Raw genomic sequence first — 16,595 nt, 5'->3', positions numbered from 1 at the left:
CTAACTCTTCATCTCAAACAGGCTCCTGTCTCATTCTGTCCAACTACTGTTTGTCTGGAAGGCCTGGCTCACATTTCCTCTCCCACAGACATCCTATCCGAGCTACTCCAGCCCCTCCACTCCCACCCATTGTACTTTAGATACTTTTGGTCTGCATCTCACAGTTGAATTATTTCCTATTGTGTCTCGTTTTCCTAAATTAATCTGTGAGCTCCTTGAATGCATGGTTTTCTCTTGCTGCTCAAAACAAAGCCGTGATTGGTAATTACTAACCATTTATTGAGGAGCTAAATACTAGAACTTGGAAGATTATCAGTAGCAGAATAGCTGAAGATGGGAAAGGACATGCAAGTAACACTTAGCCTTGGGCTGGTTCTCCACAATCTGGGTCTGGGAGGCAATGCCTGCTGATCTGTACAGTCTCCTAGTGAACAAGGGAGGAGGGCAGATTTCCTTAAATCCGGCATTTGAAGCTCTGCCTTCCAGCAGTAGTCAGCACCTGGGCAGGTGAGGGAATGAGGAGTACAGGGTGTGGCTTCCAGGGAAGAAGAGGGCAGGCTGGTGACTGGGGCCCTCAGCTGGGCTGTGACCATGCCCGTCCCCCTACCACATGGAGCTGTAGGCACCCATTAGACACTGGAACTCGACTCATCCTTTACCAGCCTCTTCCCTGAGCTGGAAGCAGGATGGGGAGCAGCAAGCCAGTTGGCCGACTTGCCTTTTCTGCCTTAAAGTACTTTGTTTCTGTTGCTAGCAACAGACATGGGTAGTGTAAATAAAACGCAGACACACAGGCACATAGACACGCAGAGACTGAAAACTTGAGTTATCGGCGGGTGGGAGGAGGGGACTGAGGTGGAAAGGGGACTGGAAATGTGTAGCTAATCTCCGAGGACACTTGGTGTGCTCCCTCCAGCCTTTGGCCATAGGCCTCCTGGTGGGGGCAGCTGAGTGGGGGAGCCTGGGCAGCCGAGTAGGAGATGATGCTGTCTGGATGCCACAGGTGTCAAAGACAGCTGCTTGTTTCAGTTGGACGCAAAGCTTTACTCAGATAGACACTCATCCAAGCTGGTGCTGGGGATCTGAGGGCTGATGGCAGCTTCTTCGCTTCTGTCCTGCCCTTTCTTCAAGGCTTTGCTTATGGATCCCTTGCTGTGCTTATAGATGGTGTCCACCGGTCAGCAGCAGCTATGGCCTTTCTGGCGATCCTGACCTAGAAAGGCCCCCTGAAGTCTGAACGTGTGACTGGTGGTTTGGGTTAGCTCCTGAACACTGTGAGCCTCCCTAGCACGGACTGAGACTGTTCAGGGGGCTGAATAGTTCGTGCTCTAAGAAGCAATAGTTGCATCTCATGTGAGATGAGCTTATTCAGATAGAGTGTGATGAGGATGGGTGATGGGGAAGACTGTGAGTCTCCATTGCTGGACTATACATAGGGACAGATGAGGTGTTCTCCCTTCCTCTCTGGTTCTAACAGGTATCTGAGATTACATCTGGGAAACCTCTTCTGTGTCTGGGTTAGAGGGGTGGGGAGAGGAACTGCATTGATATGGTATGTCATGTTGTGTCAGTTGCTACGTTTAACTGGGAGTTAGAAGATCAAGGCATATGTGAATGGGTTACCTATTTGTATAATGTAGGAGGTATGCAAGATTATCCCTATAATAATAGCACCCTGACTCATATTCTGATAGCCTTTCTTGAGCAGGACAGAGAGGAGTAGAGTTACTGTTAGGGTCTGAGAATTGCAGTTACCCTGGAGAGACCTAAGGTAGTCGCCTCTCATGTGACCTCCATCATCTGTGTAGTCATGGTGGCTACTCCTGAGGAAAGCACTGGTCATTTTCCCTTTGTTCTCTGGCTTAGGCAGGAGTGTGAGGCATTGGGCTTGGTCCTTAGAAGGAGGAGTTGACCAGGGCTATTATTGAATGGGATTGGACCTAGCATAGTTGTGAAGCTAATAAAAGCTGGGCAGGAGGCAGTGCTACCCAAGTTGGTCAGAGAATGATGGTTCTTGTAACTATAGGCTCTAAACCACCAGGCCTGGTTGGCTTCTTGGAAAGGTTGAAGGAGAGGCAAGAAGACCTCATCAACTGGACTTTATCTCCCATACTCCCCTCAGTCTCCCCGAGTATCACACCAAGCTGCCTATGAGATCTGATGGTTGACTCCCCTACCTGTGATTCAGGTGAGCAGAGAGGTTCATGGTGAAGCCCCTCCCACCAGTCAGGAGACGGAAGGACTGTATTGTTTCCCTTACTGTGTCCTCAGTGTCTGGCCTAGTGCCTAGCATGGAGGAAGTGCTTGGTCATTGTTTGGGGATGGGACGCTTTCCCAGCCCATGTTTAAGAGGGACCTTGGACGAGGCCTTGGAGCACAGATAGGATTTGGATAAGCAGAGAGTACTCTAGGCTGGAAATGTTTGAACACAAAAACATGAAGACAGTAATGGACGCTTTTAGAGCAAGTGGTATCCTGTCTGGAGAGAGAAGTGCATTTGTGTGTGTCTTTGTGTGGAGGAGAGTGAAGGGTATGGTGGAGGATGGAGGGTGGTTGAAAAGGAGGAAGGAAGAAGAGGGAATGGAGATTGGTTGGTAGCTTTTGACAAGGTTCTGGAGGAATTTGGATCTGGTGTGATTGGCAGTTAAGGATCCCTGAGGAATGACATGATGCAGATGCTAAGTCTGTCATTTCTGAGCGGGGAAGACTGGGGATGGAAGAATGAAGGGGACTAATGATGATGACAGTAACACTTCACATTTATTTAGTGCCTCCCATGGGCTGACATTGATAAACTGCTGCATATAATCAGATCATTGTAGTAAACTAGATACAAGGTGATGAGCTGGAAAGAGCTGCCTAAAAGACAGTAGAGTTAGTTCCTTCATATTTGGCTATGTTTGGCTCTTAGGTGGTTAAATAAGAAATGGCTCCAAGGACATCTTCTTCCTGGCCTCTGCTTCCCAAAACTTGTCCTTGAAGCTGGAGCTGTTATCTGGCATGGCTGGGCTGCTGAGCGTTCGCATACTCCCTGCCAGGAACTAATGTCCTTGGGCCTCAGCTGGGGTGTGTCCCCACTCCAGCCATCTGGAAGGTCAGAGAAATTAGCCACTAGAATGTGGCCATTAGTGCTTTGAGGGGTTACAACCTGTTAGTGGAATCCTAAGCCTGGGAACAGCTTCTCTCGCAGGGCTTTCAAAGTTGGAAAGGGCTGACTTGTAGCGCTGACGGATCCCTTATTTGGACACTGAGTTTTCATGGTGAGATCGGACTTCTCCTTTGGTTTAGGAGAGTGTTTTAAGGATCCGATGTCTTTGTGAGTGATTTTCAAAGAGATTACCTGACATCAGAGCTGTACCTTTCTTCGCCTGATTCTTTCCTTGGCCTCTGAGACCAGGATGGGGCCCCTGTGCGCTCACCTGCCCACTCTCACCTCACCTCAGTCTTCCCAGAGGAGAGATGGACAGCACATCATGGAGCCAGGAGTCAGGGTGGCTGAGGCTTGGGTGTCTGGCTCCGAGGGTTGGGGGCAGTCTCATGCCCAGCCTTGGGGCTTGTCTCTTGGTTTTGGTGAACTTATTGTGCCCATTGACTTGGTGGATTTGCATTTTTTTCAGCTCAGATGCAAGTGGGGCCAAGGTGGGTGCAGGAAGCAGTGCAGGTGGTGGCGGTGGGTGGTAGTAGTGCTGCTGAGGGTGAAGAGCCTTTTGTGGAAGCTGTGAGAGCATAGTCCCCCTGCCCACCCTGCACTGTGGACAGCTAATCATACTGGACGCCCAGCTCTGTCCACCTCTGGCTTTCCCTTTGGTTGACCCCTGCCAACCTCAGGAAAGTAATTCAGCTCATGGTTGTGACATTGGATGCTGTTGGAGGAAGGGAAAGCAGGAAGGAGCAGAACATGTTTCTGTCAATGAGGGTGTGCTTTCACTTGTCGGAACTTGCTGCGAGGCTGCCTTCAGCCCTTTTGGGTGATTACTATGGGCTTAAAGTATAATGTCGTATGTGAAAGAGGTTGTAAATCACAAAGACAGGCAGGGCTGCGGAGGGGAGGTAGGGCCTCCAACTGTAGTTGCCAGGAACCCAAGGTAAAGGCTGACCGAGCTGAGAACCTGCTACTGCCCGGGAGAAAGTGCTTTGGCAGTGGTAAGTCCTCTGCATGCAGTATCTTACTTAATCTGCACAACAACATTTTGTGGTTGGAACTGTCATCTCCATTTTATAGATGAGGAAGCTGAAGCATTAGAAAGGTCAGGTAACTCCTCCACAGCTTCCGAGTTAGTAGAGGCAGAGTGGAAATTTATACCCAAGACCACTCTTTTCCCATTATTCCTTATAGAGGAAACCAAGCCATTATTTTTAGAAAACTTTTGATTTTAAAACAGTTTTGGACTTACAGAAACGTTGTAAGGATAGCACATGAGTTTCTTTAGCCCCTGCAAGTTACTGGTTCTTCTTCTTCTCCTTCTCCTCCTCCTCCTTCTCCTCCCCTTCCCCCTCCTCCTCCTCTTCCTTCTGCTCCTGCTCCTCCTCCTCCTTTTCTTCCTCCTCCTCCTTCTTTCCATTTTATGAGGATTCATTGGGGGTGGGTACAAATTCAGAGTGAGAATGTTTTGTCTAAAGCTGACAACTTGGTGATTTTCAGCTAGAATTTTTGAAAGTCCGTCAGAGTCTATTATTTCTTCCCCAGTCCCGCTTGGTCTCAGCTCCGCTGGGCTGGGCTAGAGCTGGCTTTGACCGCTAGTTTCAGAATCAAACACCCTACTTTCTGCCTCTTACAATAGGGTTGGATAGCAACTGAGTTTCAGAGTGTTAGGGAAGGCAGGTAGTTCTGGTGAGGATCCTTAGCAGCCTGGCTTCTGGACATTCTTCCGTCTGATGGGGTGGTGACCGGGGAGTGTTAATAGTTTCAGCTGGTGTTTCGTGGCCTGGAGCCAGAGCCCTCCTAGCGACACAGGGAATATCTATGAGGTAAAGCCTGTTTGCTTAGATGCTCTCTTGAGTCTATCCTTGTATGGTGCAGAGTGGTTTGTGGTGGTCGCTGCTCTGGGCTAGGCCCCAGGCTGCAAGCAGGCAGGCTGGCTGTGGGCAGGACAACATCTGTGGGCAGCTTTGCCGTGGGCCGCAGGCACATTCTCCATTTAAGGGAAAGGGGTCTGCATCTCCTTGGCTCTGGGTGTGAATGGGCAGGCCCGAAGCTTGCTCATGGCCTTTGCTGGATGTGCTTTTTCAATGAGATCATTCCAGAATTACATTCCTATGAAATTATATTTCACTCAGGACGTGAAGCTGGATTTGTGTTAAAGCATTGGCACTGAAACTCGGGGCTCAGAGCAGGGCAGAAATGGGAGCAGGGATAAACAGCTTTTACTTAGAAGGAGGGGAAGACACAAAGAGAGAGAAAACAATTGTTAAAGGATTTCACATTTAAAATTGGTACACTGTAAGCATAGCCAGGGAGTCGAGCTTACCCCTCAGCCCATGGAAAGGCAGACGTGATGTTTGCTGTCTCAGCAGGCTGCTACCCTAGGCCATGTGGGCTCACTCTCTTACATCTGATTTTTCTCTCTTCTCTTTGTCTCTCTGTTCGGGATCTCTCTGACTCTCTGAAACAAACACACACAGCCACACAGTCCCTCCATGCTGCCAGGATGAGATTATCATACTCTGCATGATTCTGCCCTGTGTCGCTGTGTAAATGCTGTTCCCTTAGCTCCAGATGCCCATCTCTCCCTCTGCCTAGAAAACTCTGGTCACTTTTTGTAACTCAGGTTAGCGTTGCCTTCTCTGGAACCTATTGTGCTGCCCTCTGACAGTTGTTTCCTTGTACCACTGTGCTGTCACTCTCTGTGCACCCCATTCTATTAAATATATTTTCATTGATTTCAGAAATGAAGGGAGAGAGAGAGAAAAAAACATCAATGGTGAGAGAGAATCATTGATTGGCTGCCTCCTGCACACCCCACACTGGGGATCAAGCCCGCAACCCAGGCATGTGCCCTGGCCGGGACTCAAACTGTGACCTCCTGGTTCATAGGTCAATGCTCAACCACTAAGCCACGCCAACCGGCCATACACCCCATTCTTTATGCACTTCTTATGTGGTCTTTTGAAGGGCAAGGAACATATCTCCCAGTACCCAGTACAGCACTTGGTAAACAGTAGGTGCTCATGAAATGATTGTTGAAGGAAGGAACTGAGTGAATGAAGAGTTGGATATAAGTGAAAGTTGGGTGCTACAGGCAGGGGAATCCATAGCATGGTGGCCAACATAGCATGAGCGACGCCAGAGGCCAGGAGACTAGAGTCAGATCTTCAGCAAAGGTGGTGCATGTATGTATGTCTGTGCGTATGCACAGGAGTATGAAGAAGTTTGTGGAGTGCTAAGATAGAGAGCTCAGTGAGTTCTGGGTTCCTTAGACACATTACTGGGATTAGGTCTGGCTTTTCTCAAGGTTAGATGAAACGACTTCCTGGGATATCTTTGAAAACTGCAGCAGGATAAAGAGGAAAGAGCTCTAGATTTGGAATTAGGGGTTCTGGGTGGTGGTGGTAGTAATAGTCTTATTAACAACCAGAGGCCCAGTGCACGAAATTCGTGCATGGGTAGGGTCCCTAGTGGCTAACGGCTGCCTGATGCTGGCTGGGGCCTCCCTTCATTCCGTGCTGCCCCCTGGTGGTCAGCACATGTCATAGCAAGCAATCAAACTCCCATTTGGTCAAACTCCCGAGGGGACGCTTTGCATATTGGGCTTTTGTATATATAGATAACATCAACAATAACAATGTAGTCCTCACTGTGGACCAGACACTATTGCAAGTACTTCTTGTATATTAGCCCATTTATCCTTACAATAAGCTCTATGAAGTAGCTACTATTAATTGTTGCCATGTGAACAACTGAGGTCACACAGCAACCAAGTAGTTCTAGACCTGGTTCTGCATGTAGTAGGTGAGTGATCTTGGGGCAAGAATATCTCCCTGGGCCTCAGTCTCCTTTGTAAAATGAAGAAAACACCTATTTCACTTAACCTCCTGGGACTTGTTTGGTAGACTCAAATGAGATAACATGTGAAAGTGTTTTTGAAAAGGATAAAGTACTCTACAGTACTTTGGAGTCAGCATTAGTGAAGCAGGGAATCTTACATTAGATATTTTAGATATTGGGATTATACTTTTTGAGTATGCTGCACTGAGTGTGAGCTGCAACTGTATTTCTCAGCCACATTGGGCTGGCTAGTGGCTGTATCTTTTATTATATTTAGAATCAGGATTTGAGCTGCCATTAGAGAAACCAGTTTAAAAAAAAAAAAAAAGGCAACCCGGGCATGTGGTATGACCGGGAATCGAACCATGACTTCCTGGTTTATAGGTCAATGCTCAACTACTAAGCCACACCAGCTGGGCAGAGAAACCAGTTTTTATTGGAGCCAGATGTACATGTGAAATGTCACTGGGGATGGATTGTTAAGGCTCTTCCCTCCTAGCCAGAGACATAATGGGAAAGCAGGGTGGTGGGAATTTGCATGGGGGAGAATTACTCTGTTGGGCCTTTGGGATCAGGGAGGCCACTGCATCTGGTGGCAAAGTGGCTCAGAAGTGAGGCCCGTGTCCCCCAGCTCAGCTGCACAGCAGTGGACTGCAGGATTCCGTGGGCTGGTGGGTGGGACCCACTGTTCCTCAGGTGAGAAGTCTGTGGGGAGTTCTAGAAGTTGCTTTACATTGATTGCTATTGCCTTGCTGAGGGAGACTGTGTCCAGCAAAGTAGCCCATTTTTATGGGCGTTGGGCCCACAGATGTGCCAGCATTTGGGTTTGAGGGAGTTGTGCTGAGCCAGGCAGTGGATGAGGAACGGGTGAAGGGGAGGGAGAGGAGTGTGAGGCCCGTTGCTGACGAGTATTCTCTGGACCTCCTTAGAGCCGAGTGGCTTCCTCCATGAAGTCCGAGCTCAGCGCCTCCAGCTTGATGGTTGCCTGGCTTGGCCCTGATGCCTGTGTGAGTAATTACAGGTCCCTGAACCGAACCACTAGTCAGCTACATCCCTCAAAAATGCCTAATTGTAGGCTACAAATACAAAAATATACAAGGGCTTAGATACATGTCATAGCTCATTACAAAGAGCAGTGGCATGAGTCAGGTGTGACTTGGGTGGCTTTTAGTATCTTGGGAGCTGCTCGGGGAGCATACTGCCTGGCCCGGGAGAAGGGAGAAGGCCTGCTCTTTCCACAGGGAGACTGGAGACTTAGGGTAAGGGGAGCAAATGCATGCAATGACCATAGCTTGCTCTTCATATCTGCACCTCCACAGCTAAACAAATGTGGTTACTGGAGGTAGATTTGACCTTTCTTTGGGAATTGTCTCTACCAATAGTTTACAAACCACATTAGAAAATGTCACATTTGAGCCCATCCGGTGTGGCTCAGTGGTTGAGTGTTGACCTATGAACCAGGAGGTCATGGTTCGATTCCCAGTCAGAGCATATGCCCGGGTTGCGGGCTCCATCCCCAGGGTGGGGTGTGCAGGAGGTAGCCGATCAATGATTCTCTCTCATCATTGATGTTTCTCTCTCTCCCTCTCCCTTTCTCTCTGAAACCAATAAAAAAAATATATATGTATGTGTATAAATATATATGTATATGTATATGTATATATATGTATATGTATACACACACACACACGTACATATATGTATGTATATACCAGTATATAAAATAAAATGTCAGATTTGAATCTCAGGATCCTTGGCATTTGTGAGTCTAGTATTTTGGGATGTAACTATTTCTAACACCCCTGAAGGCCCGTGATGTGTAGTCTGTAAATTGCCAGCTTCCGAGTTTGAAACAGTGCTGCAAGGTCTCAGAGAAGCAGGGTGCCTTGCTGCAAGTGAACCTCTCTCGGTGCCCAGCATTGGCGTATCTGCTGGCTCCGTAGACCTCCATTCAGAATATCTATGCATATGGGGCCAATAAAATGGGTTCGAACAAGGATCCTTCCTTCCTTCCTTCCTTCCTTCCTTCCTGTCTCAACAACAGAAAATATTTTGGTGCTTCCTCTCACGTCCTTTTTGCCTACTTTCTTTTTTGTTAGAACAAGGATTCTTAAAATGAGTCTCTGGGGGGACTTTGAGAGCTTGTGAACCCCCTAAAATGGTAGATAGAAATTTATGGGCATATAAATTTTCTGCGGAGGTTCCTGGGGTTTATTAGATACTCACAGGGCCCTGTGACCTCCGAGTGAATAACAATTGCTGTGCTCTAGGCAGGGGGTTCGGACAGTCTCAACGTGCCTCCCCTTTGACACGCAGGCTCTGCAGGATACTCGACATTACCACCTTTTCTGACCTAAGACAGATTTCTCTAGTTTGCACCAGTTTTGTCATATGGCTCTGAATGAGTTAGCACCCTTGAAGGATGCAGACTTTCCTTCAGAGAAACTCAAAGAATGTTTCAAGGTCTTGGAGGGCAATTTGCAAACAGGAATTTCAGAAATGCTTTGAGATTGTATTAGAATAAAAGTGCAGGCCTCTAAGGACTACTTTGAAAAGGATAACATCTGGTCTATGGTGTACAGTAGTCGCCCCTTATCCACGATTTCACTTTCTGTGGTTTCAGTTACCTGTGGTCAACTGTGGTCCAAAAATAAAAATTCCAGAGATAAACAATTCATAAATTTTAAATTGTGCACTGTTCTGAGTAGCATGGTGAAATCTCATGCCATCCCGCTCTGTCCTACCCAGAACGATAACCGTCGCTTTGTCCATTGTATCCACAGTGTATACAGTTGTCCCTTAGTATCCACAGGGGACTAGTCGAAGGACCCCCTACACAAACCAAAATCCATGGATGCTCAAGTCTCTTATATAAAATGGCATAGTATTTGCATGTAACCTACACACATCTTCCCGTATTCTTTAAATCATCTCTGGATTACTTATAATACAAAATACATTGCAAATGCTGTGTAAAACTTTCTGGGAGGGAATTCAGAGGAGAGCCTGGAGCTTGGGGTGAAGCTGAAGCAGATGAGCACAGCCTCTGTGTGGAGCGAGCTGGTGTGTACCCCTCTGCTCAGGCGGAGGGGCAGCTGTTGTCAGCCGCGGTTGGAAGCCTGAGTGTGCCGTCAGAGTTCTGAGGCTTGCTGCCCTGCCCACCTGCTTCTGGGGTGGGGTTGGGCCTGCCCTGGGAACTCCTTGGCTCCTGGATGCAGACTTAAACACACCTGCTTCAAGGTTCCCAAACTTCTCAGACTTTCAATAATTTTTTCATAGTGCCCATGGGCAAAAGAAAACCCGAGTTTCATATAATGTAGTAAGTATTTGTATCCTAACAATGGAGCAGCCAATTGAAAAAATTATACACAAAGTCAAAGGAGAAATATTATTTCCTTCTGAAATGACCACAATTACTGACTAATGGGATGTCCTGGGCGCTGCACAGCATCTCACGTCTTGGAATCAGACTGAACGTTGCCATCCTCACTTCCTCGTCCATGTTGCTTTCCACGTGGTCCTTGCTTTTTTTCTCACAGCAGCTGCCGAAAAACCCAGCTTCACAAGGAAATGGCGCAGTTGAAAAGCATACAGTGCAGTCTGATGTTCAAACTGGGAGTTCACTGGGGTCTGACAGATGTTGGGTATGGCCCCGTTTCCCTAAAAAATGTCAGACACCCCGGGAGTCCCCTGCAGCGCTCCGGGGCCCTCAGCACCCAGCTGGAGAACCACAAGCCTGAGATTGCCAGTAGCACTTGTGTTTAAAGGAGGGAAAAAGGCAAATTGTGTCCCCCTCACGATCCTTAAAGAGACTGGAGAGACGAATGGACAGACGCCCCGCCTCTGCAGTCTCAGCTGGACTGCATTGTCCGGGAGGGCCTGGCTTTGACCAGGGTCTGTGTCTGGGAGTGCTCCGTCCCTAGGCAGGGAAGGATGATGGAAAGAAAGACCTGAAGAAACACAAGCGAGAAACATCTCTTGTATTTATTTTGTGTTGATTCAGGGTCCTGTGATAGATGGCTTAAAGAAAAATGGGGTTTCCTGGCCAGCATGGCTCAGCAGTTGAGTGTTGACCCAGGAACCAAGCGGTCCCCGGTTTGATTCCTGATCAGGGCACATGCCTGGGTTGCAGGCTTGATCCCCAGTAGGGGTGTGTGCAGGAGGCAGCCGATAGATAAGTTCCTCTCTCATCGATGTTTCTATCTCTCTATCCTTCTCCTTTTCGCTCTCTAAAAATCAATAAAATATTTTTAAAAAGAAAGAAAAATGGGGTTTGAACACCAAGGATTTGGGGACCAAGCATGGGACCTCTGCCAGTATTCTTTTCTGACTTCATCAGACAGAGCTGGGCTGCAGGGATTTACTTGGGATGGGGGATGGCTTCTTGCCACAAGATATGAAAGAGACTGAAGGACTGATGTCCTCTCGTGTCCATTAAAGAGGTCAACACCCACCTCTCCAGATGCTTACAATGAAACCCTGGGCAAATCACTCAACCTGAGGCTCAGTTTCTTCATCCATAAAATAGAGATGGTGACAGCTAGATTCAATGAAATAAATACATGGTTAGAACCAAAAGAGCCTGGGGTATACATGCACTTTCTTCTTCTTCCTTCTAAAATTGAGGAACGAAGGGCTTTTCCCCAAAGGGAAATTCAGCTCGAATGATCTGAGCCAGCCTCTATAGTTTGAGGGTTATGCCACTTCTTCCTAATAACCTTGCTCTGTGTATGTAATGTTCCCTGAGTCCTACAGCCTGTATACCTACTATGCCAGTTCCTTTTTCACCTCTAAATGGCATCTTTAAATGAACAGAGTTCTTATTTAATGTGGTCTAACTTATCAATGTTTTCTCTGATGGTGATCACTTTTTTTGTGTCTTGTTCAAAAAATCTCAGCTTGCTTCAAGGTTTCCTTGGCTTTTGCTGATGATTTTTCTCCTGCTTGCAGTGTTCTTCTGCCTCCTTTATCTTCCACAAGTCCTGCGAGACTCAGCCTGCTCCTCCAGGAGCCATCCCCCACCTCCCTCCTGCCCACCTAACCGGGTGTCTTCTCATTGCTCCCAGAGCTCTGTGTTCATACGACTATCACTGCCCCTGTTACTTTGTACCAGAATCATTTTTTTCTGGTTTGTTTTTTTTTCTCAGTCAAGGATGGGGAGCTGCTCAAAGGCAAGGTCTGAAGTATATAGCCCAGTGGCACGGGGAAGATGCCCACAAAGCATTCGAATAAGTAAACAAATGAAAGCCCTGCTAGTAAATGCCCACACCTGTCTGTCTCTCTCTCTACTTTGCGACAGCATTTCCCAGCCGTCCTTAACCTGTGCCCCCCTTTGATGAGCAGAGAGAGCTCCCAGGCAGATTGTGCAATGCTCCTGCTGCCAGTAGTTTCCCAAACAGTGGAGGTCAGGGAAGGGAGGCCCTGTAATTCATTAAGCCCCAGGGAAAGGACCTTTGCTTTCCCAGGAGGGAAATGATGGTCGTCTTTGCAGAGAGCAATCTCAGTTGAGTTCTTGGGCTGAAACCATCCCTGCCCTCGATCTTTTGGGTGCTCATAGGGCATGGCCCCGCTTTGAGTTTTCTGAGCGGGGGTGATTGCTACAGGTAAGTCAGACTGAACTGGGAAGGCTGGTGGGGCTGGAAGAGGGGCCTGGATATGGAGCCTGAAGCTGCTCTTCCTGTCCGGGAGGACCACTCTGAGCTGGTGGCAAATGCTTTTTCATTTGAAAAAATATTTATTGGGCACTGAGGATACAGCTGTGGACAAACACAAAAATCTCTAGCCTCATGGAGCTTATATAAACACTAGAGGCCCGATGCACGAAAATTCGTGCAAGAGTAGGCCTTCCTTCCCCTGGCTGCTGGCACCAGTTTCCCTCCGGCACCCAGGACCCAGGCTTCCCTCCTCCGGCCACTTGAAGGCACCTGGAACTGGGCAGCTTCCCTCCAGCTCTGGCTTCGTCTGGAAGGACATCTGGTCTAATTAGCACATTACCCTTTTATTATTCTAGATAACAAGTGGAAAATAAAAGTAGTTATGTTAGATGGTGATAAATGCAAAGAAGAAAAATAAAAAATGAAACAGAAAGGGGGGAATGGGATGAGGAGTAGTGTGGTGGAGGAAGGCTTTTTAATCGTATTTTAATACTAATTTTCTTATAGTGTGGTCAGAGAAGGCCTCACTAAGAAGATGATAGTTGATCAAAGTCCTGGGAGATGAGTGCAGGTTCTCTCAAGGGAGAATGTTCTAACTACAGGGCACAGCAGGTGCGAAGGCCCTGAGGCAGGAATGTGTGTGATGTGTGTGAGGAAATAATGAGATAATGTGGCTGGTGTGGAAAGAGCAAGAGGGAAGAGTAGTTGAAATGAGGTCAAAGATATCTGGGGGGCCCTGATGATGAAGGACCTTGTAAGTCATCATAAAGATTTTGGCTTTTACTTTGCATGATTGGGAGCCATATAGGGTTTTTGAGCAGAGAAGCGAGAAGATCTGCACTGAAGCTGGTGGTGGGTAAAGGTGATTGATGTACGTAGTAGCTCATTGAGGGTCTGTTCTGATGGTTTCTGTTTTCTCAGTGAAGTAGGAAGCAACGTCAGCTAAAAACAGTGAGGACAAGGGAAGTGATCTTAAGGCTGAGAGTTGGGGGAAAGCTAAACCCTTGGCCCAGAGACTTCAAATGTATTCCCTCTCGATTCTGAGTGTCCTCTATTTTTTGTAGATGGCGCTACATTAATCTTCATGTCCTCATTGTAGAGATGGGGTATTCTTCCTGTGCTACAGATAGGAAAATGGAGTATCGAGACTTACCCAGTCCCTTTACCCTTACTGTTTCCTAGTCTTCTTCTGAGAAAGTTGGTGTGGGGGTGGCATATTTTTCTAGAGCAGTAGAGGCATTTTGCCATCAGTCAGGTTGAGTTCAACTAGACCAGAGAGCATGGGAGGGGTGAGAATGAAGTGAACTTCGGATCAGGAAAAGGCTTCGGGAAGTAGTTGACATTTGAACTGGATATTTAAGAAAGAATGAAGATGGAGGACATCAAGATAGAAGGAATGGGCTGAACAGAAAAGCTTGGAGGCGTGGCATTCCTAGCTTGTGCAGCAAACGGCGGCGGCTGGTCTGCTGTGGCTGGCCGGAGGGAAGGCGCTGGTGTGAAACAGGTCCGTGGTCTTTGAATCATCATCGTGAATACGGGACCCGCTAGGTTCTTCTTGCCAAAGTGAAAGAAGTGGTTAGCCCCGGGCAGGGCTCTTGGTGGGGCTAGCCTTCGTTCTGCTTTCCCTTTCCACGTGGTGGCAAGTCATCGGCTGTGGGCTCCATCATCCTGCAGAGCTGGTGAGAGGCGGTTTCCAGACTGGCAGAAACAGCTGTGTCTCGGTTTTTAAAACCATCTTGGAAGCAACCAGATTTTCTTTGGCCTGGACTTGCCTAACAAACCCTCACCCCATTTCAGGCTTTCAGGAAATGTTTAAAACCAGCTTCAAACCTCTGTAGAATCCATACTGAAGTGGAGAAGGACCATCTGGCAGGAAAAAGGATTGAACGTGGTCGAGGTTGACAACCCAAACTTAAAGGGCTCTTTGAGGAGGAGGGTTGGGAAAGAGGATGTGGGAGTGATAAGTGGACAGTGAAGAGATGGAAAGAGAGCTTAAATTTTTTTTTTTTTGGATTATTATAAATTTTTTGGATTATTAACCAAATCATGTTTTCCTGTGGCTGGTTGAGGAGGATCCCACCCTCATAGGGACCTGTCAAAATACCCAGCCATTCTTCTGGCCTCCACAAACCAGATCCTGGTTCCTCTCCACTTGACAGGGCTCATAATCCCCTCAACGTTTTCGCTTGAAGGGCTTTCTGGACCTAGAACCAGAACCAGGGGCTGGAATGGAAAAAATCCAGGGTACGAGGTATGTAGAAATAGTGATGGAGAAAAGGGGCCTTGCATTTTGGGGGGGATTATGGGACAGACTTGAGAAAATCCTTCCTGGCTTCCTTTCTAAAGCGTTAGATGCCCACCCACCCAACCTCAAGCCCACTTTCTCCCCTTTCCCTTGGAGTCCTTGTTTTCAGGCACAGCAGAGCCAAAGACATGGTTGTGGGCAGATAAACCAGTGAGAAGTGTGTCAGGAAAAGGGGGGAGGAAAAGAGGGATGAGGGAGGAGGAAACCAACATGAATGAGATGAATAGACAGGCTTTGCTCCTGGGTGCACTGGGTGAGAACCTGTTACTGCAGCAGGGTCCTGGAAGACAATAGGGACACTTGTGAAGATCAAGATTGCCCGAGGAGGTGGGGTGGGGTAAGGCCTGCTACAGACAGTCCGACTGGGTGGCAGCTCCAGCTGGAAAACTTTCATCGCTATTATAGTAGCCAACTTTGGGAAGAGAAGTGTGAACCTGAGGGGATATGGCCAGTGCTAGAATTTCTAGGGCCTTTGTCATCCTTGCCTTGGACTCCTTGGCATCAGTTAACATTTATACAAGCACCTTTTTTGTGCAGAACTTTCTGCTAAGTACAGAGGATTGTTCAAAAATTGGAGAACTAGCGAGCACAGCCCTACAGCTTTCTCAGCCATGTGGGGATGGGAGGGGCAGGGTGTCAGGACACGAGTGGGATGGCTGAACTTCTTAGGAATGTCAGAGAACAGAGAGGCTGTGCAGGCTACAGCAAGGCCTGGAGCTGTTAGCTCAGGCAGAGCTATGAAAGGTAAATAAAGCCCTTTCCACCTTAACCCAGTCCAGGGACACCTGCAGGAGAGAAAGGGACAGACAAGCTCTCACCCTTTTTTAATTTAATATTTTTAAATTGATTTTTTAGAGAGAGAGGAAGGGAGAGAGAAAGAGAGAAACATTGATGTGAGAGCAAAACATTAATTGGCTGCCTCCTGCACACCCCTTTACCGGGGATTGAGCCTACACCCGAGCATGTGCCATGACCGAGAATCGAACAGCAACCTTTCTATGCACCGGACGATGCTCAACCAACTGAGCCACACTGGCCAGGGCTCTCACACCTCTGAGAGCTCTGGTTTGAGTACTTATAAGGTATAAGGAACTCATTCTAATGCCAACCCTCCCTGAAGCTTGTAGTGGCAATACTGGTTGCTGAGACTCTAGGACATGGGTCCTCAAACTACGGCCCGCGGGCCACATGCAAATACAAATATTGTATTTGTTCCTGTTTTGTTTTTTTACTTCAAAATAAGATATGTGCAGTGTGCATAGGAATTTGTTCATAGTTTTTTTTTAAACTATAGTCCGGCCCTCCATCGGTCTGAGGGACAGTGAACTGGCCCCCTGTTTAAAAAGTTTGAGAACCCCTGCTCTAGGAGGACGAAATACCAAATCGACACTTAGAAATGGCTCCTAAAGAAGGGCACTGGTTTTTTGCTCTAGGGTGAGAAGGTTCATTCTTAAAGGCTGGGCACCCCTCAGTAGGTGCTCCCTTTAGAGACTGACCTCCGATGGCACTCGTCTTGGACCTTGGGGATCAGGGCCGGGTGATGGGATTGGACTGTGGGGGCAGGGAGCACTCAGGAAGCTGGAGAGAGTGTTTTAAGATGAAACCCTTAGCACAAGCAGGGAGCCTTCCAGAGGCGCTTTCTTCCAGCCGT

At 47.8% G+C, this 16,595-nt stretch overlaps 1 protein-coding gene across 4 annotated transcripts in view; it reads left to right on the top strand.

Moving 5' to 3' along the window:
- Nucleotides 1-16,595, top strand: part of ST5 (suppression of tumorigenicity 5) — a 102,956-nt gene that overhangs the window by 26,433 nt on the left and 59,928 nt on the right. Inside the window, exon 1 of one of the 4 annotated variants that reach the window (XM_005873948.2) lies at nucleotides 7,930-7,992. The exons of the other annotated variants lie outside the window; for them this stretch is intronic. Coding sequence (XP_005874010.1) covers nucleotides 7,985-7,992 — 8 coding nt within the window. The 5' untranslated portion in view covers nucleotides 7,930-7,984. Of the gene's footprint in view, nucleotides 1-7,929; nucleotides 7,993-16,595 lie in introns of those variants that run through there. 4 annotated transcript variants of the gene reach the window in all.

This window comes from Myotis brandtii, unplaced genomic scaffold (assembly GCF_000412655.1).
Source record: "Myotis brandtii unplaced genomic scaffold, ASM41265v1 scaffold422, whole genome shotgun sequence".
Taxonomy (NCBI): Eukaryota; Metazoa; Chordata; class Mammalia; order Chiroptera; family Vespertilionidae; genus Myotis; species Myotis brandtii.
This window is presented reverse-complemented; position numbering and strand designations above follow the sequence as displayed.